This window comes from Polypterus senegalus, chromosome 6 (genome assembly GCF_016835505.1).
Source record: "Polypterus senegalus isolate Bchr_013 chromosome 6, ASM1683550v1, whole genome shotgun sequence".
Classification (NCBI taxonomy): domain Eukaryota; kingdom Metazoa; phylum Chordata; class Cladistia; order Polypteriformes; family Polypteridae; genus Polypterus; species Polypterus senegalus.
The window spans coordinates 134,919,155-134,945,558 of record NC_053159.1 but is presented as its reverse complement, the minus strand read 5'-3'; the positions used below and the strand labels follow the sequence as shown (position 1 = coordinate 134,945,558).

The 26,404-nt window shown below is 35.6% G+C and overlaps 1 protein-coding gene across 1 annotated transcript in view; it reads left to right on the top strand.

Annotated features, from left to right (window-relative positions):
- supt6h (SPT6 homolog, histone chaperone and transcription elongation factor) overlaps positions 1-24,075 on the top strand; it is an 81,311-nt gene extending 57,236 nt beyond the window's left edge. The window contains exons 20-37 of the mRNA XM_039757280.1: positions 186-262; positions 2,171-2,306; positions 2,417-2,554; positions 2,878-3,045; positions 3,792-3,919; positions 4,391-4,598; positions 6,737-6,884; positions 7,190-7,332; positions 7,430-7,570; positions 13,380-13,575; positions 15,112-15,350; positions 16,566-16,679; positions 16,774-16,898; positions 17,018-17,130; positions 20,621-20,698; positions 21,020-21,186; positions 21,620-21,801; positions 22,928-24,075. Coding sequence (XP_039613214.1) covers positions 186-262; positions 2,171-2,306; positions 2,417-2,554; positions 2,878-3,045; positions 3,792-3,919; positions 4,391-4,598; positions 6,737-6,884; positions 7,190-7,332; positions 7,430-7,570; positions 13,380-13,575; positions 15,112-15,350; positions 16,566-16,679; positions 16,774-16,898; positions 17,018-17,130; positions 20,621-20,698; positions 21,020-21,186; positions 21,620-21,801; positions 22,928-23,114 — 2,688 coding nt within the window. The 3' untranslated portion in view covers positions 23,115-24,075. The remainder of the gene's footprint in view (positions 1-185; positions 263-2,170; positions 2,307-2,416; positions 2,555-2,877; positions 3,046-3,791; positions 3,920-4,390; positions 4,599-6,736; positions 6,885-7,189; positions 7,333-7,429; positions 7,571-13,379; positions 13,576-15,111; positions 15,351-16,565; positions 16,680-16,773; positions 16,899-17,017; positions 17,131-20,620; positions 20,699-21,019; positions 21,187-21,619; positions 21,802-22,927) is intronic.
- The last annotated feature ends 2,329 nt before the right edge of the window (positions 24,076-26,404 follow it).

Sequence of the window (26,404 nt, the reverse complement as noted above, 5' to 3'; positions counted from 1 at the left end):
GAGAACATCACTTCTAAATTGGCATTTTTGGCAGTTATAAGCTTTTTAGTCTTGTTTTTCCTATTCAATTGCAAGTTATAGCTTGGATCAAGAAAATAAGCATCTGGTCAGCATTCCACTGTTGTAAAAATGAATCTGAGGTTTGATAATGGAAAGCTTATGATTTAACTTTTTTTTGTTTTTAGATTCAAGATGTGGAAACTTTAAAAAAATTTATACTGAGTAAAAAGCCGCATGTAGTTGCAGTTTCAGCTGAGAACCGGTAAGATTTTTGAATTTATTATTATATAAATAGTTACATTTAATGCATGATACTTATCTATTTTTTTATCTTTGTTTTCCATGTAAGGCTGTTCAGAGCCACCCAGCTTTCATCCTTTTATTGAACTTGAATACATCTTATATAGCTGTCAACTAGTGATTTTTAGTATGTTTTAAGAATTTCAGAATAAATTAGTGTAAATCTGTTCATACATATTACAAGCACAGTGCACGTTGAAAATGCCCATATAAAGTTAGCTTTATGAGTGGAATTGTTATTTCAAACTTCATTTTATAATATCTGAAATGTTAGGACTGTCAAATGCTATGGCACATTTGTAACTTATCATACTTATTAAACTCCAGAGCAACGAAACATGTATTTAGTAGTTTAAGCCCTAGGAGACCCAACTATGAGTCATCAATAGAATATTTGGCAGAAAAAAAAGTTTAGGTTACAAAAAACTGAAATTCCCTTTTTCAGAGAGCAGGTAATGAGTTAACTTGCAACTTTTCTACAACAACAACATTTATTTATATAGCACATTTTCGTACAAAAAGTAGCTCAAAGTGCTTAACATAATGAGGAGATGAAAAATAAAAGACAAAATAAGAAATTAAAATAAGACCACATTAGTTAACATAGAAAAGGAGTAAGGTCCGATGGCCAGGATGGACAGAAAAAACAAAAATAAAACTCCAGTGCTTGAGGAAGCTCTGCCAGGAACATGTCTGGCAGACTGAAAGCCACAACAGAATCGAAAGACCAGTTTCTAAGAGCTTGCATGAAAGGCACCTCAAAGGGAAACTGCTTCAAGCACTAGTTCCAAGTTTGTACAGTGTCCTTGTCTCCAATTTTGTTCTGTGCTTTTATTTTGTAGTATATTGAGAATGGTGGTTCCTGGCCCAGGTGTGTGCATATGCTTGTGTATGTGTGTATAATGCACATAAAAATAGAGAATAGCAAGCTCTGCCGGGGGTGGGTACTAGGCTCCCACTATCTTGCGGCTCAGCCGCTCAAAGGCCAATGGGGTGCCCTTCCACTAGAGAAAGCGATAGTATTTAAAGAGGTGGTATATAGAAGAGTAAGTGGGGCGCAAGAGGAAGATAAAGATAGTTCGGTCCTTAGTTATTATAGATAGAAAATCAGTTGCTTGAGTATTTCAGTACAACTGTCTATTTTAAATACCAACAAATAATAAAATGTTGCAAAAAGTAAAATGTAAGTAAGTAAAATAAACTGCGGTATCTCAATCTAAAATTTGATGTTCTTGAAGATATAATTTGCTTTTCTGCCTTGCCATTATAACCAACTGCGTTGAAGGGCGAGTTAGCAGCACTGAGAGTGTCGCAGGGTGGTATGGAGAGAGGATTTGTACAGTAAGAGTAATGATTGGGCAAGCGGTATGGAGAGGAGTGGTCAAGGCTGAATAGCTCTGACATAACGGAAAACTTTTTTAATAGAAAGAAAAGTCAAGATCACCATTAAAAATAGCTCCATCTGTTGGATGTCCTTTATTACAAGCTTGAGGGAGCCCCATCAGCAGAGTTCTCTATGACAAGACTGAGTTTTCACCAGTCAGCACTCAGATGAATGGTAAAATCTTTAACATAGATTTCTATGTTATTTAAAGGTCCAAAAATAGAGATTAAAAGTCTTTGAAACATATCGATTTCTAAAGTGGAACTTCTAATATATAAATTCTTACAGGACAAAAGAAAAAGTAGTCATTGTTATTATCTTGTCGTTCCCTTGGAAACTGCGCTGGGTACAAATGGTACAGAATATCTTAGTTAAACAGAACAGGCACGCCGAAAACAAGTTCACATAGATATAATAAAAACATAAAAGGATATATTTTATTTTTCTGCTACACATGCATAATTTATTTCTGCTACATTTGTGCAGGGATGCTCAAATGATTGTGGATGATATCAAGAGAACAGTAGCTGAGCTGGAACAAGAGCAACAAATTCCACCTATTGGTGTTGAACTTGTGGACAATGAGCTTGCTGTGCTGTATATGAACAGCAAAAAATCAGAGGTATGTAAACTTGAACAAATTAAACTTCACAACTTAATCTGCCCTTTCCATGAAACACATTTTGTGATGTCGGCAGCAGTAGTCTAATGTGTATTTGTTGTTTTTCACAGAATGATTTCAGGGACTATCCTCCTTTACTAAGACAAGCAGTTTCAATTGCTCGAAAATTGCAGGATCCCTTAGTTGAATATGCACAAGTCTGCAGTTCTGATGAAGACATCCTGTGTCTTAAGTTGCACCCTCTTCAGGTATTTAATTTTCAATTAGCTCTGTCATCATTATTTAAAATAAGTACACTGTTATGTTAAAGATGTGTAATGCAAAAATAATCTAACTTTAAGAAATGTTAACTAGTAGGTTATGAGCAACTCAAAGAGCCAAGAGTACTTATAAATAAAAGTGTGCATAAAGCTGATTACCTACAAGTCGAGAGATAATCTCTAAATTTCTCTCTATAGTGGCTGCAGGTTATGACAGATTTAGTGGTACGTTTTGCAGTAATGGTTTGTTTTGTATCACTTTTTTATATCATTTGTGTATATATTAAAATGTTTTCTTTATGTACTTTTAGGAGCATGTGGTGAAGGAGGACCTGCTCAGTGCTCTTCAGTGTGAATTTATTAATAGGGTTAATGAAGTTGGTGTTGATGTTAACAGGGCAATTGCTCACCCTTACACACAGAGCTTAGTTCAGTATGTGTGTGGTCTGGGGCCTCGGAAAGGATCACATTTATTGAAGGTATGCATCATTTTTCTCCTCTGCCAAATTTAGCCCTTTTTCCTTGATAAAGTATGTTTATAAAATATGTATTTTTAACTATATTATGTATTAATTTATTTTAACAATTTTATTTGAACCTGAGACATCTTAAATAAAGACAAATATAAAAAAATGTTGCCATAATTTAGTACCTTATTATTTTTGTGTGTTTTGTTTCCTCTAAACTGAATGTTAGTTTAGTGTTTGATTTCTATTCCTTTCTTTAGTTTTTAAATCTGAAGGTTTGTTACTTGTAGAGACTGATATAGGATTCAGCAGCCTCCCCCTGTCTAGCTTAGCTTCATTAACTGCATGTTTTTCAACAGCAAGCAAAAATGTTTAATGTACTAATTTCTTGTGCTAACTTAATTCAATTTGTGATTATGTGTATTGTGATGAAGCAAAGTAAAGGAATGTTGTCACACATTTTTTGAACTGCCTCTTAACAGGCCCAACTTACTTTTAAAATGTGGCAGGCTTTGATCATGCAGGCTTTGACCATTTATACAAAATTATATACCTTTTTTCTTAGTTTCATTCTGGGTGTCAAATGTAAAAACTCTTGAGTCAATAGGTTGACTTCTGAAATAAATCTGAAGATATGCTTATTCATAAGCATTTTATAAGGGTGACACTGCTTTAAAAAAGTCCATTTATTTCATTAATCTTTTAACTAGGCAGTCATCAGCAGAGGCAGTATTATGTACAGTCTTTCTTTATTACAGATTTTGAAACAAAACAACACCCGTCTGGAAAATAGAACCCAGCTTGTGACAATGTGCCATATGGGACCAAAAGTGTTTATCAACTGTGCTGGTTTTATAAAGATAGATACAGCTTCCCTCGGAGACAGGTAGATTTTATTTTAATAATAGCATTTATTTCCCTGCAGCCTTAAAATGTGTTCTTATTAAAACCATTAAAATCCATTAAAACCATATCTTAATTCCTTTTTTCCTGTTTTCTAAAGACATTTTACAACATACATGAGTGCATTTTGAAGGGCTGAAATAAAGTAATGTTACAAAGGGATACTGAAACAATTAGTATTCTATTTAGTATGTGATTTTCATGGAACCATTGCTGAAAAATTTGCCAAACGATTACCTTTTCTTTATGTAAGAATGGAAATCTATGCATAACTTGTCTCATTCCAAAGTATTTTACTTGGTGTTGGGGAAAGCATGTTTTACTCAACTGCAGTTCTGATTAAATTGAAGTACCTTTAAGCATAAAGTGAATATTATCTGTGGCATTCAAATCATTAGATTCCTAACAAGGTTTTATCTTTCACTAAATATTGCTTTTTATCTATGTCCTGCAGCACAGATTCATACATTGAGGTGCTAGATGGCTCTAGAGTCCATCCAGAAACATATGAGTGGGCCCGAAAGATGGCAGTTGATGCTCTGGAGTATGATGAATCAGCAGAGGATGCTAACCCAGCTGGTGCTTTAGAGGAGATCCTGGAAAATCCAGACAGACTTAAGGATCTGGATTTGGATGCTTTTGCCGAGGAACTAGAAAGACAGGTCGGTGCGGTTATTATTATATAGTAACAAAAGGAAAAACGTTTTTTGTTTCTCACTAAACTAAATAATAAATCCAGACAGTGTATCCCAGCTCATCTGTTATTGATTAAAGTTACAGTTACTTAAAGCCAGAACGTTTTTGTTTCTCACTAAACTAAATAATAAATCCAGACAGTGTATCCCAGCTCATCTGTTATTGATTAAAGTTACAGTTACTTAAAGCCAGCAAATTTAGTAATCTAAAGGTGTGACATGAACTTAGTATTTGTGGTGTATAATTTTTATTTTATTTTATTTTTTTTTATACTTGGTCCTTAAGCAGTAGACTGTACTCCTTGTGTCACTTGATTGCAGTTAATGGGAAGATAAGAGCAGATTTGATGGTTTAAAGGGGTAACTTAGAATAGCTTAGGGTCTGTTTATACTTCACATTCAGAATGCCTATGTATCATGGCTGCCCCACGTTCCCAGTGTTCAATTGATGTGTCCTCTGAGCGTATCCTCAGAATTTAACACAACATGTGTATGAGTTGCAGTACTAGCAAAATGTCAGGGGGCACAGTGTGATAAATTTGGAACGTGACATCAGTGTCTCTGTTATCAACGTGACAGAAAGCCGCTTTACAGATCCTACAGGATGAATGAGCGTGCTTCAATGTTTGAGTGGTTCGATGTGGTGAATGAAAATGCCGACTTAAATGCATTTGTGGTGCTTTTATATTAAAGCGTTGCATATTCCTAAAATGAAATGAATGACATGATGTATTTTAAAGGTCTCACATACCATCTTCTGTGCCATCTTTTTTTTTTTTTTCCTTCACAACAGCATCAAAATGTACAGCAGCGTATTTAAACCACTGAGAAAAATTAGGGACACAGTGAAAAGGTCTATTTTTATGATTGCAATATTTTAATTTGCCTCAAAAGAACACATTAAATTTATGATATTTCACCTCTCTGCACATTTAGAATCTTTAGATTTATACTTAATGTCACTTTCATGATGAAATGCATTAAAGTATATATATTACATTTTACAAATAAATTGTTAACTTCATTTAAATAATGAATACTGTTAATAATTACACATATGGGGGCAGCCTGGTGAAGTATAAACCCAGCCTTGTATTTAGAGGTTGTAACAGTAGAGAACCTGAATTTAATGAATGAATTTAATATAACCTTTGGCTCAAACCGCAATGGCTAGGTGAAAGCATCTTTATAGACTCTTCTGCTTAGTAAGATGCCCATTTTATAGTTTTACCAGTAATGGCGCACTGCATGATAACGTGCAGTGAATACATTTGACTTGAGCATTCCTAGTTTTCATACTCTTCCTCTGTACGTTTAGCATTTGTTTGCTCTGAGGTTTACTCTTCTTTTTTCCACCCTAGCGGCCCGCTTCTTCTCATCTTTTGTCAGCATCGTTTCAAATTGAAACTGATTAAGTCAGTGTTTGTGTTGCAATTACTTAGTACGTTTTCCTTAATTTTTTACTTAAGCTGGCACTTAAGTCCTCAATCTGATTTAAGATTTGAAGAGGAAGGTGGTAAGGATGAGAACGGTGCCTGTATGCATGGGCTGCACAGCCGCCCTGCTGGCCACTGCTAAGGGTTGATTCAACAATAAAATAAAAATAAAAACAGGAATAACCTAGGAAGTCAATCATCACGCCAAAAGAGGATAGTAGACGTCACGTAGTATGTGTACCAAATTTCAGGTCAATAGGTCAAACAGTTTGCGAGCTACAAGTGATTTAAAATCCTGGACAGACAAACGAACAGCCACGGTAGCGTATTATATAACAAGATAGACGGAGAATGGCAGCGATTTTACAAATTTGTCTTGGGAGTTATTTGATTATGTTGTTTTTATGCCCAGGAGTTGATTTGTTTGTGTGTAACTGAACTATTGAGAGACATGACAGTTTGAAATTTTTGTTAATTGTGTGCTTGAATCTTATGAAATTCGCACCAGCTGTGAACCTACTATAATTTTACTGTTACTGCTATCCTCCCAGTGTGTTAACACCAAAAAGGCAATAAAATAATTATATAGAAAGCATCAAATGTTTTGAAAATGTATTTCACTTTCAGAAGCCAAAAATGTTTTCATTGCTCAATTATCACTTTTAACAGGGCTATGGCAACAAAGGAATAACACTTTATGATATCCGTGCTGAGCTAAGCTGCAGGTACAAGGATCTTCGAGTTCTTTACCGACACCCAAATAAAGAGGAAGTCTTCAACCTGTTAACAAAGGAAACACCTGAAACCTTTTATATTGGTAAGAGATTATCTGAAATTTAGAGAAATATGTGGATTCCCCATTGTTGCAAACCTTTGTGTTGGTCACATTTTCCCCAAGTGCGGCAAATCCATATGTGGATATAGTTTCTAAAATTACACAAGTGTCTTAGTTCAATCTGTGGCACAATTTGCTTTTGGGAGGATTCTGGAAGGTTGATCACTACTATTATTAGGGGTGTTGGACGACTCTTCACTGCCCCTAGAGAGATTAATCCAATATGATCACACACAAGGTTTTTTTTTTTTTAAGGTGATTTGACTTGGATCCCCATGTCTCCACAGGTAAACTAATCACCAGTGTTGTGACTGGAATAGCCCACAGGCGGCCTCAAGGAGAAAGCTATGACCAAGCTATTCGAAATGAACAAACTGGCCTATGGCAGTGCCCTTTTTGCCACCAGGATAATTTTCCCGAACTCAGTGAGGTAATTAAAGCAACTAATGCATGTTTAAAGGCTGGTCTTTAATAGATAAAGTAACCTCATTTAACAGAACTTCACTGTTTATTATTTCTGTTGTCAGGTCTGGAATCATTTTGATAGTGGCTCATGTCCCGGTCAGGCCATTGGAGTCCGTACTCGCCTTGACAATGGTGTTTCTGGATTCATACCAACAAAATTTCTTAGTGATAAAACAGTGAAACACCCAGAAGAGAGAGTGAAGGTGAGATTTGAGCAAACAAAGGCTAACTTGGTCCACTTTATTTCCTCTCTTTTATGCAGATTACTAATCCTATTAATTATGTATGTCTTTTAATTTGTATAGTTAAATGTGAAGTGCTTAAAGTTTTCCATTTTCATGTATGTTTTATATACTTTGCAATTATCTCTATTACAGCCCAGTTAAGTTGGGAGCTCTCCACCCACATAAACGTGTGTGTGTAACACAGGTCTCGTTATTTTTAGTTGCAAATTTATACGTAGTTTTGGCAGAAGCATTCAAATATTGAGGGAGTCGTTTCTAGAACTCATTTCTGCTAGATATATTCCAAATGATTTTTCCATATACTGCATAGCCTGTGATATTACTTTAAATAAGCTTTTACCACCACTACTGATAATTTCTGTAATGCTTTACGCATCCTTTTTTATGTATAAAAGTTAACAGTATCACATTCTTTACTAAGGAAAAGGTATCAGGATTTTGGTGAAAAGGGTTTTTTTTTTTTTGAAGGCAGACAACGACGACCTGACACACACACTCCAATTCAAAAGCTTGTCTGACAAACAAGTGAAATTCTGACTATGTAGTTTAGAATGCAGAGCCAGACATTGTTAATCATTATTAACTTTATTTACTGTTATTGATCCTTTGGCTGTTCAGCTATGTAAGCAATCAGGGGAATCGATCATATTCATCACTGCCACAAGTACTGTATACTGGTGGAATGCTGTAGGATTTTTTTATTTTATTTTAAATTACTTCAATTAAGAGCCTATTAATTGCAGTGAATATAGTGCACATAGCTTGATCTAGATCAGGGGTCTCCAAACTTTTCAGCCCGAGGGCCGCATTAACTATCAAACAGCAGTTTGGGGGCTGACTACACACTCGAGGTTCAAATAAAAAAGAATCAAAACATAGATGTTGTTTTTAATTATTTATTTAATATTTTATTCAGTTATTTAATAACACATTGATACACTACACATGAACACCTGTATTAGTGAGAATGGTGAAATTGTTTCCTGGATGCCAAAATAGCAGACATTTCTGGCTTTAGACTTGATGTCCCTAACATCAACAGTGACCTGAGAGTATCATCAGACAAGTTTGTTCTCAAATTGTTCTTCACGTATTTCATTCTTGAAAATGTTTGTTCACACAAGTATGTTGTTCCAAAGATTGAAAGGTATCTTGATGCAAAAGTTTTGACATTAGGAAAGTCTTCCTTGGGCAAAAACTGGTAAAAACCCACCAGTCCTTCTTTGAACTTGTCCCTAAGGAAATCATTTGCTTGCAACTCAATGACCTCCAGCTGAAGTTTATCTGGGCAACTGGCCACATCTGCTTCAAATGGGTTTTGAAAGAGTCTCACTTCTTCTGCCTTTGAATCCAAGTCAGTAAAAAAACTGCTCCTGAAACTGCAGCTGGAAGTCTTTGATGATCTTGCATGCAAATGACGTGGGGAACTCGGCTGTTGCTTCAGCCATGAAGACCTTGCTTTGCTGAAAGTGCGTCAAGTTGTTGGCCTGTACTTGTTCCAAAAATAAGACAAGTTTAGATCTGAAGGCCTTTAGGTGGGTGTATAGATCAGAAACTAGATTTTTCATCCCATGACTAGTTATGTTTGCAGCAAAGGCCAATTTCCATACCCACTCTTCATCAGATAGTAATGGCTGTGGCTTGCCTTTACTTTCCAGGAAGTCACCTATTTCCTTTCTTAATTCAAATACTCTGCTCATAACTTTCTCACAACTTAGCCATCTTACTGCTATGTAATATGGTAAATCTTGCAATTCTGTGTCAGTATCTTTCAACCTGTCTCTGAACTGTCTATGGTTGAGCCCATGTGACCTTATTAAATTCACCATCTTCACCACAGGATTCAGTACACTGCTAATGTCCACATATTTAGCACACAAAGCTTGCTGGTGAATAATACAGTGCAGGAACATTGGTTGTGGAATGTTTTTCTCATTACACATCTGCTTCACTTGTCTAACCAAGCCTTTCTTTATGCCACTCATGTTCTTTTCTCCATCAACAGTCAGGCAACTGAGGTTAGTCCAGTCCAAGTTATAATCAGCAAATGTTTTTTTCAATTCATTGAATATATCCTCTCCGGTAACCGTGCCATACATGCTATGTAGGGAAGCCAGCTCTTGTGTTATGTTCATGTCTTCATCCACACCTCTAATCAGTGCAGGATTTACGTATAAGCTACACAAGCTATAGCTTAGGGCCCCTGCCTTCTTGGGGGCCCCCAAAATAAATCATATGTGGCACTTAGATAGAATATCTGGACTTATAAAGGGCCCCATGTCTTAAATAGCTTGGGGCCTTATCAAGTCTAAATCCGGCCCTGCCTCTAATGAACACAAACAGTTGAGAGGTGGAACAGCTGTCCAGCGATTCATCCATTGCAATTGAAAAATGGCGAAAGTTGCTTGCATTTTTCGCTATTTGAGTCACAATGTTTTCACCCATGTCTGCAACACGGCGGGCAATGGTATTTGCACCCAAAGCTACATTTTTAAATTGTTTCGACTTTTCTGGGCAAAGTTCCTCAGCCACCTCCAACAAACATTCCTTCACTACTTCAACATCTGTAAACGGTTTGCCACTTTTAGCCAGGACGTAGGCAACTTTATAACTGGCCTCAGTTAAGGATTCATTTTCATTTGAGGATTTACTAAACAATGCCCTCTGAGATGTGAGTTGATTTTGTAATTTAGAAAATTTTTCGGCACGAACTTTACCCTTCAACTCTGCATATTTCTCCTGATGTTTGCTTCGATGATGACAGCGCAGGTTGTATTCTTTCATCATTGCCACGGTTTCGTTGCAAATCACACACAATGCTTTCTCGCTGGATTTGATGAAGTATTTCAAACTCCATTCTTTTTGAAATTGCCGACACTCATCGTCAGTTTTTCTTTTCCTCTTCTCGCTATCATTGGGCACTAAAATAAAGTGACTTCAACATGAATAAATAGTGAAACTGAAAGTATCTTGCACACAATATTGCTCAAAAAACCTGATTATGCAAACTAATTTCGTCACAATTATAGCTGCAAAAGACTCGAAACAGTTTTTAAAAATTCTTATGATTTCTTAAGTTAAACTTACCTGAATATAGTCTGCAAATATATCCACTTATGGTAGAGAGATTGTTGCTTTTAATGTTTCCTCTTCAGAATATTTAGAAAATCCTTGTTAAACTAACGACATTCCCAATACTTTATACACACTGGTAAGTAATTATGCGAAGGAAATTATCACGAAATAAAATAGAGTGCAACATGTTTTGCAATTAGACGCTAACTGACACCAACACCTCCTCATCGCAGCAGTCAACCGCAACTGGCAAACTGTGATCAAAATAAGTCTTGAACAAGCAGCAAACCATTTAAAAACTCTGCCACTAGATGGCGTTATCATCTCATTGACTGTGAACAGAAGTAGAAAAAGTAAGCAGCGAATACGGTTTTGCAATGTAGTGACCGGTTGAAAAATATAACACATTACTGCGCGCCTCTATTTTAATTCGGTAAAAACGTAACATCCACGTAAGCGGCGGGTGATCTTGGCAGGATACACGTAAATTTCCAGAATTTTTTTCTGTAGATAAAAAAGTCTCCACAGGCCGGATGAGAGGGCCGTAGTTTGGAGACCCCTGATCTTGATCATTTTTCTTTCTGTGCTAAAGGTTCAAATATATGAGTTACAGTTACAAGAGAAGTATCAAACATGATGTTTATAGGTAGTCATCTGAAATTAGCTAAGAGAGTTAATATTGTCGAAGTTAATATATGTTCAAAATTATATATAAGAATAGTTTCTTTTGGGGGGCATTCTTACAGTCCCTAAACTCAAAAATGCAAAGGAAACAAAAAAATAATTGAAGACATTTTTTATTGCAGCTGAATAAACCAACATTATAGGACTTTGGAGGTAGTAAACTAAAATTAAAAGACCCTTCACACCTCCCCTTTTCCTACACCTTCTACTTTTTTCCCTTCTTGCACATTTTGTCTCCACCTTCCATCTGTCAAGTGAACTCTCATCCACACTACGCTTGATTCCAAGTCCTACAGTCCATACACGTGCAGATTAAGTGAATCGGCATTGCTAAATTGTTCTGTGTTCCCCTTGCAATGGAATGGCACCCTGCCCAGGTTGTGTTCCTGTCTTATGTTCAGTGATTACTGGATTTGGTTCCAGCAGCTTCATGACCCTGCCTTAGGTAAAGAAAATGAATGGAAGTTGATATACAGTTAATTTGATTAAGTAGCGAAATGTTAAAAAAAAAACGTGACATTTAGAAAATTTTGGATATTCTTTCAGTTATAAGGTTCTTGGCATTTAAGTCATTAGTCTGATCTAGTTTAGTTCATTAGGTGTTAGCATGGTCAAGATTTGTCATTAGTAATTTTAAGGTTATGACAATTTTAGAGCCTTAATATATTTATTTCTTCAAGCAACTATGGACTCTTCTAGCGGCTAAATGAGGATATGAAAATTAAACTAAATACCTACAAAATAGGAAACTGTTTAAAAATGTACTGTTGTGCTTCCCACCACAAATTTCCACCTTCAGAAAGGTCATTAAGGAAATTTCCAGTTTTACTACTGGATCGTGAATATTCATGCCTTGAGACTGCTGATGTAAGCAGAAAGTAAAATTCTTCGCCCTGTGCATTTACCACTACTAGTTTAACAGTGGTTCATCACTCACTCACTGTGTCTTCTACATTGTTAGCTTATTCAAAGTATAATTACTGTCTTTTGAGGCTGTGAAGAACACCCATTTATTCCAGCCATCCTTAACCTGTATAATTTATGGATAGTATGTGGTATTCAGTCCTTTCAGATCTCTATATTGACTCTGTGTTTCAATCTTTTGAATATTTACATTGTGAACAATCTTCCAGTAACAACATTTTTTCTAGTATGTGCAGGAAATTCTGTTAAAAAAATTAGCTAACATCACTAGACATAATTTATTTTAAGGAGAATGCCAAAAGAATGCCAAAAGATATATAAACTATTTTTAATTAGAAACCCACTTGATCAATGTAATTCAGCCATTACCAAGGTACATTCTTTTACATACGTATAATGCAATTAGCAGAGCCAATTAATTGATACCAAATAACATTTTTAGAAACACCCAAAATTTGCCTTATTTTAATTTAAATATTTAATACTTTTGTTAGTTATGGGAACAGATATAAATAGATTTTACCAAATTTTGTTATTAGTATGTGTTTATCAAATCTGCTAAATATGTTAATATTTGTCCCTTTCAGTATTTAATTATGTCAAATGTATTTCTTTCTTTATAAAAGTCAACTTGTAACTGTACCAAAAAAAAGTGTATGCCTCAAGTCTTTTCTGTCTTTTGTTAAGCGTTATGCATGCCTACTACACAGATTAAGATAATTGTGAATTGCAGCCGTGATTGGAAAGTATGTGCTACTGGCTATAACACATTAAGCAACTAAGCAGTTTGAGAATGTCTGTCTTCATAGTAGGTTACTTTGTGATTTACTGTATGTGTTTTGTTTTTAATCTTGACGTAGTGCCCTGTTGACCTATCTCGAGGCTTGCTGAGCTTTTCTACTTGGTTTTAGCTGTGCATTCCATACCTCTGCTTGTGAAAATAAGGCCTAGGGAAAAGTGCAAAGTTGAAATATGTTTTTTTTTTTTCAAATTAGCTTGTTTGTTTTTTGTATTTTATTTATATTTTTAATTGTATATGTTTAATTTACTTTTCTTGCCTGTATATACTTGCCTGTATATATAGGTTGGGATGACAGTTCACTGCAGAATAATGAAAATAGACATTGAGAAATTTAGTGTGGATCTTACCTGTAGGACTTCAGACTTGATGGACAAAAACAATGAATGGAAACTTCCCAAGGACACACATTACGACTTTGATGCGGAAGCTGAAGATCTTAAACTTGATGAGGAGACAAAAAAGAAACAGCAGAGAACAAGTGAGTACTTTTCTGTTCTAGCTAGCATGATTGATAAAGCCTTTTTCCCCATTAAAACAGACTTACTTTAGTTTGCTCTTAAAAATAATTATAAAAAAAATGTTAGTTTTAGAACTTCATTAGTCTACAGTAATCTTTAGTATAAAGATTAACCTACATTTTCTGGCGTAATGTCTTGTTCTGCAACTTGCTGTGTTCCTACAAGTTCTTTAGCTGTTGGTCTACCCATACCTATACATTTGCCTTTTAAAAATAAGTTAAGTGTCTTCTAACAGAAATTGTGAGTGTAAGTAACTCTGTAGTGATACAGAAACTAATATAGACGTTTTTTTATTTTAATGACCAATACATTTTTTGTTACAAAACGATAAGTCTCATAACAGAACCCTAGCAAAGTTGCCATTTGTACTGTTATGTCGGCAATATGTCTTGACTCGTACTGAAATGCTCAATGCAGAGGCCTGTTCTTTAGATATATCTTCACTTGAGCCTGAGTTTACTTTAAAATTCTTCCCATGGTTTTGAGCTCACAAGCTGTCCTATTTATTTTGTCACTGGGACTCCAAATCTAGAACTGTTCTATTATAAATGGTCCTTGATGGCTTTACATTCCTTTAAAGGTCCGAGCCTTCATGGGCCTTCACTACATGTCCTTTCTCTTAAATGTTCTTAGTCAAACACTAGGAGTTTCGGTGCTGCACAAAGGAATGGTGGCTTCCTTAAATGGTCAATCTGGTCCATGCCTCTATAGTTAACAGACCCCAAGATGCCCAGGTTCATGTTTCCTTAGTAGAGGAATGGGCACCACTGGCACATGATGGGTCATTTATCCTGTAGAAGTTTGGGGTAACCATGTGTGTTAATTCCCTAGATCAGGAACCAGGGCAATGTTCTGATCTGCTTTCCTTTTAAAGGTGCTTTTTCTTGTATATTTGTGTGTAAATTTACTCTAATATGGTATCAAATTTTATGCTGTAATTTTACTTCATAGAGCTACAAATTGTTAGCCTATTAAAAAGCTGCATCAGACCTATTGCTCCTTTTTTGCTTATCTTATTCTTTGACTATCCTAGAAACAATAATATAGGCCAGGAACAAGCACTGTTGATATCATGCATTACAGGTCACATGAAAAAATTGTAGACATGTTTACAATGAGGCTCTTAGGTATAGCATATACTGTATTAGGTTTTGGGAATAAATTCAGTACATTTTTTGACAACAAAATCTACAGTTGGAAAATTCATGCAGATGACAATGTCGCCTGAGAGTACTATAACTGTTGTTTGATTGCTGCCTACTGTACCATCCCAAGATTCTTAAATGTATTAACATACATTATATTTTTACAGCTCCAAACTAATAACAAGTGGCACTCTGTTCACTGGGTATTTGTGTTTTGGCATTCTTTGCAGTATTGTTTAAAGATGAATAAAAATGTAATTTGTGAAGTGTAAGGTATTCTCATTCCTAAGTTTTAATTTGAAAATGTTTTGCATTTACAAGAATTTCAGCATAATTTCTGTTTTGTTCCAGCCTATATTAAGAGAGTTATTGCTCATCCGTCTTTCCACAATATTAACTTTAAGCAAGCTGAAAAAATGATGGAAACAATGGATCAAGGAGATGTTATTATTCGGCCAAGCAGTAAGGGAGAGAATCACTTGACAGTTACATGGAAAGTGGCAGATGGTATTTATCAACATGTGGATGTTCGGGAAGAAGGCAAAGAGAATGCTTTCAGCTTGGGTCATACATTGTGGATAAACAATGAGGTGAGAGGCAACACTTCTACATTGAATGTTTTGCCTTGAAGTGGAAATTCAATACTGTAAGAAATGTACAGAATCATTAAATGCCACGTTTTTCCAAATCTTTTTTTCCCCCATTTTCTGAACCCAGTTGGTCATCCAAGGGATTTCCACCACTTTTGTGTAACCTCTCTGTCATAAATCATATATACATTTAAAACAACATTGTCGGTGGACTGTATATAGTGGATTGTGGAAGTTAGCTAGTGTTACTATCTCAGTAACCCCTTCTATCTCAGTACATAGAATTAATGTTTTTAAACACTGTACAGTTGTTAACCGGTCGAGTATTGAATTGTAAGCGAGTTAATGCTCAAGCTTAATTTACAAGTGTGTGTCCTGGTATAACTACAAATTTTTTAAATAATGTAAAAAATGTTAATACTTCAAGCAATATGTAATCCAAGAAATGTTTAGAAGAAAAAATCATATTTATAGAAACTTTTTTGTTCTTGGCTTTACAGATTAAAAATGATAGAAATCCTGAATCTCTAGTGGGGAATCATAAAAGTAAAGGACATCTCTCTCATTCACTGAAACACTGTTGCAAGTACATAATACATTAAGTTGTCATTTAATTCTGGAATTTTCACAAAAGTAAATACAAAAGATGACATTAATGATGCAGCAAAATCATTTTAAGTAAATACTATGCACACACCAGTAAATGGAAAATACTTTTTTGGCTTATTTTCATTTTTTTCTCTATATATTGTATTTAACAGAATCAGAATGCATCACTTGATATTTAAATGCAGCAGTATTCACACAGAAAATCCATAATGTTTAAACTAGTTCCAAATGCTGTACAAGTGCTCTCAAAATTTTTTCTAAAATTTTAATAAGATCCACTATAAAATTATCAAGTTTACAGTATCAGAATAATCCTTGGTGAGGTATTGCATGAAAGAAATGAATTATTTTATGTTCATTTAACATTTGCTTCCAGTTTTCCAGATTACTCTTTGGATCTTTGGATTGTTGTTTGTGTCATTTGTGTTAAGTAAGGTAGACAGAAATACATACGCGTTTTTATGAGAATTTAATATGCGTAAAATAGTACCCATAAATACTGTAGATTGTAATGTTTGGTTTATGTGTTGGCTTCTTCTAGCGAATAGTTATGGGTGGAGGGGGAGCTGAAAAATCTTTAATGTGTTATATTTCTTTTTGTAATAGGAGTTTGAAGATCTAGATGAAATTACTGCCCGCTATGTACAGCCAATGGCTTCCTTTGCACGGGATCTTCTTAGCCATAAGTATTTTAATGAATGTAATGGTGGTGATAAAAAGGTATTTATTTTTCTTTACTGTTTTGATTTGACAGGTTAATTTCATGAGATGTTTTTTATATAAGAAGATAAGTTAATTTTATTTTGTATTGCAGAAAATGGAGGAACTCTTGATAAAAACCAAAAAGGAAAAGCCTACATTTATTCCATATTTTGTATCTGCATGCAAGGATTTCCCTGGGAAATTCATCCTGGGTTATCAGCCTCGTGGAAAACCAAGGTCAGTGTAGATAACAGTTGTTATAAGGCAATCTTTAGTAAATTTGAGCTGTAACATCCACAATGAATTTTAAAAAGATTTCAAATGGTAATTTCTAAGTTTCATTTTTTCTGCTACAGGGTTGAATTTGTAACAGTCACTCCTGAAGGCTTCAGGTATCGCTCACAAATTTTCCCAACAGTAAATGGACTGTTCCGCTGGTTCAAAGATCATTACCAAGATCCAGTTCCAGGTATTTTTTTTTTTTAGTAGATACTTCATATTAAATGTTCTTTTTCTTTAAATAATTTTAGATATCCCGAGGTCAAATACCTGTGAACTGCTTGGTTAAATAAATATAGTCAGTCTTTGTAATGAGATATTAAACATTACTGTATATTGGCCTTGAAAGTTTGATAAATGAAGAGTTGCAAGTTTTTCACTTTTTAAAACTACTGTATTTATAACTTATAACATGGCTATAAATAGCTATGAAACTAGAAATATTTTGGAATGGTTTGCATATTCATTTTTTTCCTGCTTTACTGTGATGTTTGTAACTGTATTAAATCTATTTGCTAATAATGGAAAGGGTAGCTAACAGGCTTTTTTTATTATTAAGTACAGACTAATGTGACATGTAGCACTTGCTCTTTCTGTTATACTTAATATAAGGGCCTTCAAGAACCTGCTTGGTTGGGTCAATCTGTTTCATGATTATCCTCTTCTTAAATTTTTAGACTAAAATGACCGCTTTATTTATTTATATATTCTTTGAGTCATAGTAATCCTAAATCCTATTTAAAAGCTCTGCTTGGAGCAATACCTGATTGAGCATTACTGCTTAATGAACAGGCTACTGTCATAACTTGTAATACACTGCTAATGCACCTTCTCATTTTGATTTGTCGCCAGGCTACAATAGCACAGTGCATTAAATTTGAAAGCACTTGACACATTGCTATATTTTTTGGATCTTCAGTATTTTCTGTGAAGGAGTATTTGATCTGAATTTTTTGTATTTATTTATAATTTTGTACAGTGCTGTGCAAAAGTTTTAAGCAGGTGTGAAAAAATGCGGAAAACTGAGAATGCTTAAATAGAATAATTGATTTTTATCAATTAACAGTGAAAAAACAGAAGAGAAATCAAAATCAAGTCTATTTTTGTTTTGATGTAACCCTCCTTTGCCTTCAAAATAACATCAATTATTCTATGTACACTTGCACAGAATTTTTGAAGAAACTCTGCAGGTAGGTTGTTCCAAACATTGTGGAGAACTGACCGCAGATCTTCTGTGTATGTAGGCTGCCTCAAATCCTTCTGTCTCCATGTAACTGCAGACGCACTAAATGATGTTGAGATCAGGGCTCTTTAAGGGCCATTCCATCACTTCCCGGCTTCCTTGCTGCTCTTTACGCTGAAGATAGTTCTTAATGACATTGGCTGTATGTTTGGGGTCATTGTCTTGATGCTAAATAAATTTGGAGCCAATCGGATGCCTCCCTGATGATGATATTACATGATGGATAAGTATCTGATTATATTTCTCAGCATTGAGGACACTATTAATCCTCACCAAATCTCCAACTCGGCTTGCAGAAATGCAGCCCCAAACTTGCAAGGAACCTCCACCATGCCTTACTGTTGCCTGCGTACACTCATTATTGTACCGCTCTCCAGTGCTTTGGCAAACAAACTACCTTCTGTTATAGCCAAATATATTATAATATATTCAAATTTTGACTCATCAGTCCAGAGTAGCTTCTGGCAATTTTCTGCACCTCCAGTTATTGCGTTTTCTTGCATAGTTGAGTCGGTTGGCCTGGTTTCCACATCAAAGGTATGGCTTCTTGGCCACAATTTTTCCATAAAGACCTCTTTTTTGCACAGTAGATGATGGGTGTACCTGGGTCCCACAGTTTTCTGCCAGTTCCGAGCTGATGTCTCTGCTAGACATCTTTCGATTTCATAGAGAAGTATGTATGATGTGTTTTTCATCTGCCACACCAAGTTTCCTTGGCCAACCACTGTGTCTATGGTCCTCAACATTGCCCATTTCTTTGTGCTTTTTCAAAAGAGCTTGAACAGCACATCTTGAAACCCTGCTCTGATTTGAAATCTTTGCTTGGAAGAGATCTTTCTGATATAGTATTATTACCTTGTGTATTGTTGCTGTGCTCAGTATGATGTGTGACATGAAATTGTTTTCATTGGCTGATCCTCATCCAGTTTTAATCCTCCTACACAGCTGTTTCTGTTTCAGTTAATGACTGTGTTTCGACCTACATATGAAAATAAGGATCATTAGCACCTGTTTGGTGTAACTGACTATAATCCTACAAAATCCCTGTGCAAGTGTACCTATAACAACTGATGCTGGTTTGAAGGAAAAGGGTAGTCGCACCAAATATTGATTGGATTTAGATTTTTATTCTGTTAGCTCACTTTGCATTTTGCAAATTGATAAAAATAAACAATTAGAGTTTATATTTGTGAAAGCATTCTTATTTAAAGCATTTTTTCACACTTGCCTCAAACTTTTGCTTAGTACTGTTTGTGTATGTGTGTGTGTATATATAGAAATTGTTGAAAGTTTAGGTTGTAATATGTGGAAATTCTGGAAAAATGATGTGCAGTTCCATGTACTTATGCAAACAGAGTACTTATTTCACAACCTACATAAATATTTTAAACACTAGCCAACGCCGGCCTAGTATAGAAAATGGTGAGAAAGGAATTCAGAAATCAACAAGAAACAAATACTTCTTGAAAGACGCAGTTGTGAATAGGTGTTTTGCTGGAGACGACAGATAATAAGTCGAAAGATCTAACCCTAGAAAAAGCCACGTACAACTGACCGTGGCTGAAGACTGGTTGTTGTAGATGAATGCAAATCTTTGCAAACATTTGTCCTTGGGACTTGTTGATAGTCATGGAGAAGGTGAGTCTGAGTGAGAATTGTGTGCGTTTAACTTTAAAAGGGAGATTGGTGTCGGAAGGAAGGAGAGAGATTCTGGGAATGAAGATTGTTTCAGAATTTTGGATAGCGATCAGTTTTCACTCAATAATCTCTTGTATATATTTCTGTTCTGGTTCGTCCTGCTTCCTCTTCAAACCCGGTCCTAATTTCCTAATGGATGCTAAAATGTTGCAAAAAAGTGATGCGAGTGGAGCCTAAATCTTTACAGATGCCTTTCAGAATAAAATTATCGTCATTTAGAGTATTTTCATATTTCAGACCCTCAAGTATTTCTTTATGCAACAAGTAAAAATAACATTAATATAGTATAGTGTCTCGAAACCTTTACACTCGTAAATTGCAGAAGGTGTACTTTATTTAGTGTAAATATCCAGACAGTCTAAAATTCAGCATGGAAAATATTCTCTCACTAAAATAGTGAGAAAAATGCAAAATTGTGATATTTTTCTAGAAAAATATGTAAAGCAGTATAACAGTGCAGGGCACTTTAATATTACAAAATATTAATGTGGATGTCACTTTAGTATTTGAGTGTGCATGGTTTTATAGAGCAAATAAGTATTTTCGTTGTAAAAATCACTCTGTAAACTATTAGCAAGTCAACAGCTCTGGCTCTAGCTAGAATTACCTAACTTGTGCTGAGAGAAATGTTTTCATGATGTGGACAGTACCAGAAGCTTTGTTTCTGTCTGAGAAAATCAAATTTGTGAATAATTTGTTTCTGTTCTTGATTTTTTTTTTTTTTTTTTTGTTTGTTTAGGCATTACTCCTAGTAGCAGCAGTAGAACACGAACTCCAGCATCTATTGGAACAACTCCAGCCAATATCAACATTGCAGGTAATTAACGTAACCACAAAAAAAAAAACTCCTTACTAAGAAGAAAGGCATAACGTAGTTAGAAAGAACCTAAGAACTTGGAATTTTTGAAGAAAGTTTTTTTTTCAAAGTACAGTATTAATCAGAAAATTGTAAACACCATGTTCATCTCATTACAGATACTATAGAATTGCAAGGAATGCTAACATTTTCTCCTCCACTAATTTAAGATGACACATTTCTTTTGTATTAAAGTAATGTATTTTCATGTACAGTCCTAGCAATTTGGGCTTCTCATGTTATCTTATTACTTACTAATTTCTTCCTTTTTCTTTTACTCAGATTTGACCCGAGCTGTGAATGCTCTTCCTCAGAACATGACATCTCAAATGTTCAGTGCTATTGCAGCCGTAACCGGACATGGTCAGAACTCCAACTCTACTCCAGCTCAGTGGGCGTCCAGTCAATATGGATACAGTGGCAGTGGTGGTGGTAGCAGTGCTTATCATGTGCGTGCTTATGTGTACTCTTGATTTGTTATTTTAATGTATTTAAATGTATAATACAGTCTTTATAAATTATGAGAAATCTTAATTAAGTTGGTGGTACTTTACAGTCTAGTTTTTGCTTTCACTTTTTTAGCTGTTTTCTAATTTGATAATGATGCTACCTTATGTTCAGGACTCTGCCATTTTGTCAGATTAATGGATTAGAATTTTTTTATTTTGAAGGCAATGGTGTGCTGCAGTTTATAATGGTTATTACAGCTAGGTTATTTAACCATTGGACCATTGAATCCTGGTCCCGATCAAGAGGTGTTAACAGGCTGTTTTTTGTTTACAGAAAGCAAAAAAAAAAGTTGAACAGAACTGACTGTAATTATTTTTATTTCTGTATCTGCTTTTTGCATTTAATTAGATTAGATTTTCTTTTTTCTGATAGGTGTTTGCTACTCCAGCTCAGCAGCCTGTGGCTACACCACTGATGACACCTAGCTACTCCTACACCACACCTAGTCAGCAGGCAATGACAACACCTCAGTACCCCAGCAGTGCTACCCCTCAGTCCTCACAGGGGCATGCTTCATCATCATCATCTTCAACAAGACAAAGACAGCAGCCCAAGTAAGTCTCTTCCATGTTGTTTTTTTTTTTTTCCCTGCAAAAATGATCCTATTGCTACTCAAAGCTGTTTAGTTTGCAATGTAAAATATTGCAGATTTTTTGCAGAAATGCCACTCCTATACATATCAAAAATACTCCTCATAACCAATTGTAATAAGTTAACTTGAAATTTTTTTCACCCATATGTCGCACAACAATTAATTTAGGTTTGCACAAAAAGAAAAAAAATCAGAAGTTGTACATGTGACAGATAACTATAGAACAGGAATGCCCACACTTTTCGGCTTGCAAGCTACTTTTAAAATGACCAGGTTGAGGGGGGAAAAAAAAAAATTAAAATATACACTGAGTATGCTTTATACATAAAATGTATGTTGTCGTATCTTGCATAACTGAATAACCTTTATGGCACAATAACAATTCAATACATTTATGGTCACTACAGTATTTGGATTTAATAATCGTCATGTGGGAAAAGGCTAACTCGCATAAATAAGTAGAGCCGAATAATGCAGTCAAGGAGCTTTTGAATTCAGCCGAGTGAAAAATGACGGCTGTCCGATTAACTGCGATTTTAGTTCCCTCTCCTTTCTCTTTCTCAGATCGCTTTTGGAAGGATGTCAGTTTCGTAGTTTTTATGAACAGTTCGAAAATGCCTTTCCACATTTTCCTTCCTTGGAATATCAATGATAGATTGACAGATCAGACAAACGCACTTCGATTGTGACATTGTGAGAAAAAAATCCTCTTCCAATTCCACATCCAGCCCATACCCTCCCAAACAATTTTTTAAATCCCTTCTTTAGTCGATATAAATTGGGAAGGCTAACTAGATCACAGCCGGAGTTTTGCAGTAGCTTGCGTGTTTGATTGTGCGTGCAGGATGACCAGTGTGTTAGAAGAGAAGAGATCTCAGACTGGCCTGTATGTCAATCAAGTGGCAAATGCCATAGGAAGGATATATGATAGAGTAACGTTTAAAAAAAAGTTTTTGGAATGCAACGCGATTCTGAGAAATTATGGCTGAATGCATTTGTAATGTGAGTGTCATAGAAGCACAAGCATATCCTCTAACCATAGTGTGTGTTTTTTTTTTTTTTTTTTTTTTTTTGTTTTTTATATACAGAACAACCAGTCATACAGCCGTGGACTGGGGAAAGATGGCCGAACAATGGTTACAGGAGAAAGAAGCAGAGAGGAGGAAGCAGAAAGCTCGATTAACTCCACGTCCTTCTCCAAGCCCCATGATAGAGAGCACACCTATGTCCATTGCAGGAGATGCCACACCTTTATTGGATGAAATGGACCGGTAGACACAAATCAAGGGATTTATCTACTGAACTTGGACAATATCATTGGTGGTTTTGTTATGGATTTTAGCACTCAAGACATTTTTGCTTTTGAGATGGTGGTCCAGCAGGCTACTGATGTTCAAGACTGTTAAAGTAAAATGAATACATCGGTGAATAGCATGCTGGCCTCAGGCATATGGACCTGTGAATTTCATTGGACTAAATGGCTGTTGAGGTTTATTTTTAAGAGAGCCAATTTTTTTAAATGAAAATGTAAAATTCCTAAAGTGTCACAGTAATTAACACTTTGCAATGTAATGCACACCGTTACAATGCTGCATCCTGATATACACGCCACTGAACTTTCAAGATGAAGTTGCTGGTTCCTGTGCACAGTGTAAGCAGTGCTTGAATCACTTGCTGGAATATGCATGCATGCGTCTTGATAAAGCAGTCAATTTCAGAGAAACATTTGGGGATATTAAATTCACTGGCCATATAAACTTTCTAAAATTGTTTCTCCTATTGCAGTTGGTCATTTGTGTTTTCTACTGATCTTCACCAAACTGGAATGATGCAGGATCTTTAGTGCTTTTTTGGCTTCTGGGGAGCATGATTATTTTTTTTGTTTCCTTCTTTTCGTGATGAAAACATGCACTCTTTGCCCTAGACACATTTTAATTTATAAACTCTGAACTCATTTTATTTTGTGTCTTGGTCTGTTTCAGTTTAACATTCAAGGTTCAGGAGAGTAATAAAGGATGTTCAGCACTGTATACAGCATTCCGAATTATAAGGTTTATACAGTTATCAAACTTTCTTGCAGAAGTTTTGCAGTGTTTTCTTTGTAATTTGTGGCCATCATGACAATTGTCTTCTCATATTTGAATCATCCTATTACTTGGATTTTTGAAATTTCCCCCTATCTTGCTAGACCAAATGTCCATTATTTTTTTTCATCAAGCTGTTTCACTTTTATGAACAACTTGGTCCCTGAGCCTTCCTCCATGAACTGAGTTATACACCTCCATTGTTTTGTATTGATAGTCCAAGTGATGGGTTTGTCCTTCAAATGAAGAAGCCTGATTTATTGCAATATTATTTGCATTATCATCAGCTAAACTGTTAAAGTGGCATTTGTACAAATGGTTTTAAGATTTTTTTTTTTGTAATTCACTACAGCTATATATGTACATACACTGGAAGGATCTCTATAAAAAAACATTCATTAAAAAGACTTGAAAATATCAAACATATACTTAGGAACACTTTCAGTCATGAGCAGTTTAGTAGTGTTTGGTTTTGTGTCCTCTTATTTGTCTGTAGATTATCCATTGGTCAAATGTGTGCAATTAAGGTGAGTTAGGGAAGAAAAAGGGACACTGCTACCTGTATGAAATGAAAATTAGGCAGCCCTGAGTGTGTAGTGCCACACTGCCTCAATGTTCTTTTAACCTCGTTCCTTATTTGAACCTCTTTTTTTTTTTTTTTTTATTTGAGAGCTGTTAGCACAACATCTCAGAAATTTGTAGTCAAGAGAATGGCAGCAAAACTGGACGCCATAAAAATACCGCCTTCCCCTCCAGGAGGCACTCTCTTGCTGCACTGTTAGCTTAAGGCTCATTCCGTCATGGTGTTCTAATAATAAGTGCCCTCTTGGGTTCTTTTCTGCTCTTATTTTTCTAATAATGCAAGTATTTTTACATCAATAAAATAAGTATTGTGTTAGGTTATTCATTACTTTTAAATGTAATCTGACTACACAAGGAATGTTTCTTTTAATGTGTTTATTCCCTCAGTGCTGCTCCCAAAACTGTGCACTGAATGTTCAGCTCACAAACATAGATTTTGTGCTTTAAGAGTTTATTCCAACCAGGAGAAGGAAGAATGCAATCGTCCAAACATTTGCTTCAAGAAAATCTTTGTGGGCGCTTCTACATGTCGCTGTTGAAAACATGTGGAACTAACGCATGTGTAGGTAAGTAGACTGCAATCCAGTTAAGGGTTTACATGTTCACATAACCAGGTTATTCTCGTAGAAATCTGTCTGTTAACCAAATTTCTCAAACCCCAATAACCCGTTCCTAGTGGGAATAAGGGTTTACATGGGATTTTAGAAACTGAGTTTCTGTGAATTTTTTTTTTTTTTGTTCGTTCTTTATTTATTTCACCTTATACAATTTCTTGTATTAGGTATTTGTTAGTTTTTGCATACCCCTTGGGGTCAGAGCGCAGGGTCAGCCATTGTACAGCACCCCTGGAGCAATTACAGGTTAAGGGTTTTGCTCAAGGGCCCAGCAGAGTAGGATTTCTTTTGGCAGTGATGGGGATTCAAACTGGCAACCTTCTGGATACCAGCACAGATCCTTTAGTCTCAGAGCCAAAATTACTGGGTTTTTAAAGTGCATGTAAACACGCTCATTGCTTTAAATGATTTTTCATTTCAGTTAATGGTAATTAGGTGTTCACATTATAAAAATTCACAAAGGGGTTTTCAGATAGGAATTAGTTTTGTCCAATGGCGAATTCCTTTGCTTATTTTTTTTATTTTTTAATCAAATGTCCCATCAAACAAATGTAGATAGAACAGCTAATCAGCATCTTTAGTCATGAGATGCTGGACTAAAGTAGTGAGTCTTCAGAGTGGGTTTGAAAGCTGAGACTGAAGGGGCATCTCTTATATAAGAAGGCAGATCGAATTGGCAATCCTAAATTGTGCTTGGTGTTTGTGTGCCCTGTGGTGGGCTGGCGCCCTGCTTGGGGTTTGTTTCCTGTCTTGCACCCTGTGTTGGCTGGGATTGGCTCCAGCAGATCCCCGTGACCCTGTAGTTGGGATATAGCTGGTAGGATACTGGATGGATGGATCAGTCTACAGCTTTGGGACCCTGGAGCTAAAGGTTTAGCCTCCCAGTGTTTGTTTGATCCGTGCAGCCTTTAGTAGTACACTGGCTATTGTTTGTATGTAATGATATGAATTCTGGTAGTTGAGCATATCCTGGGCCATTTCAAGCTGAATATGTAAGATGGAGGATATCGGATCTAATCCATGCTAGAAGTTGGTATAAAGAGCATAAGTGAATGAATGTGTGTGGTCATACATTTTTAGTACATTTAATAATTCTAGCAGCAGCATTTTGAATTGACTGAAAGCTGCATGTAAAATGGTTTGAACAGCCAGTGAATAACACATTTCAGTAGTCAATCCTACTAGGAAGTCCGTTCATTAATTAATTTCTCAGTATCGCCCATATTTAGAAAACATCATCAGTTTCCACTATTTTTAAGATGAAAAGGTTTATTTCAGATAGTGT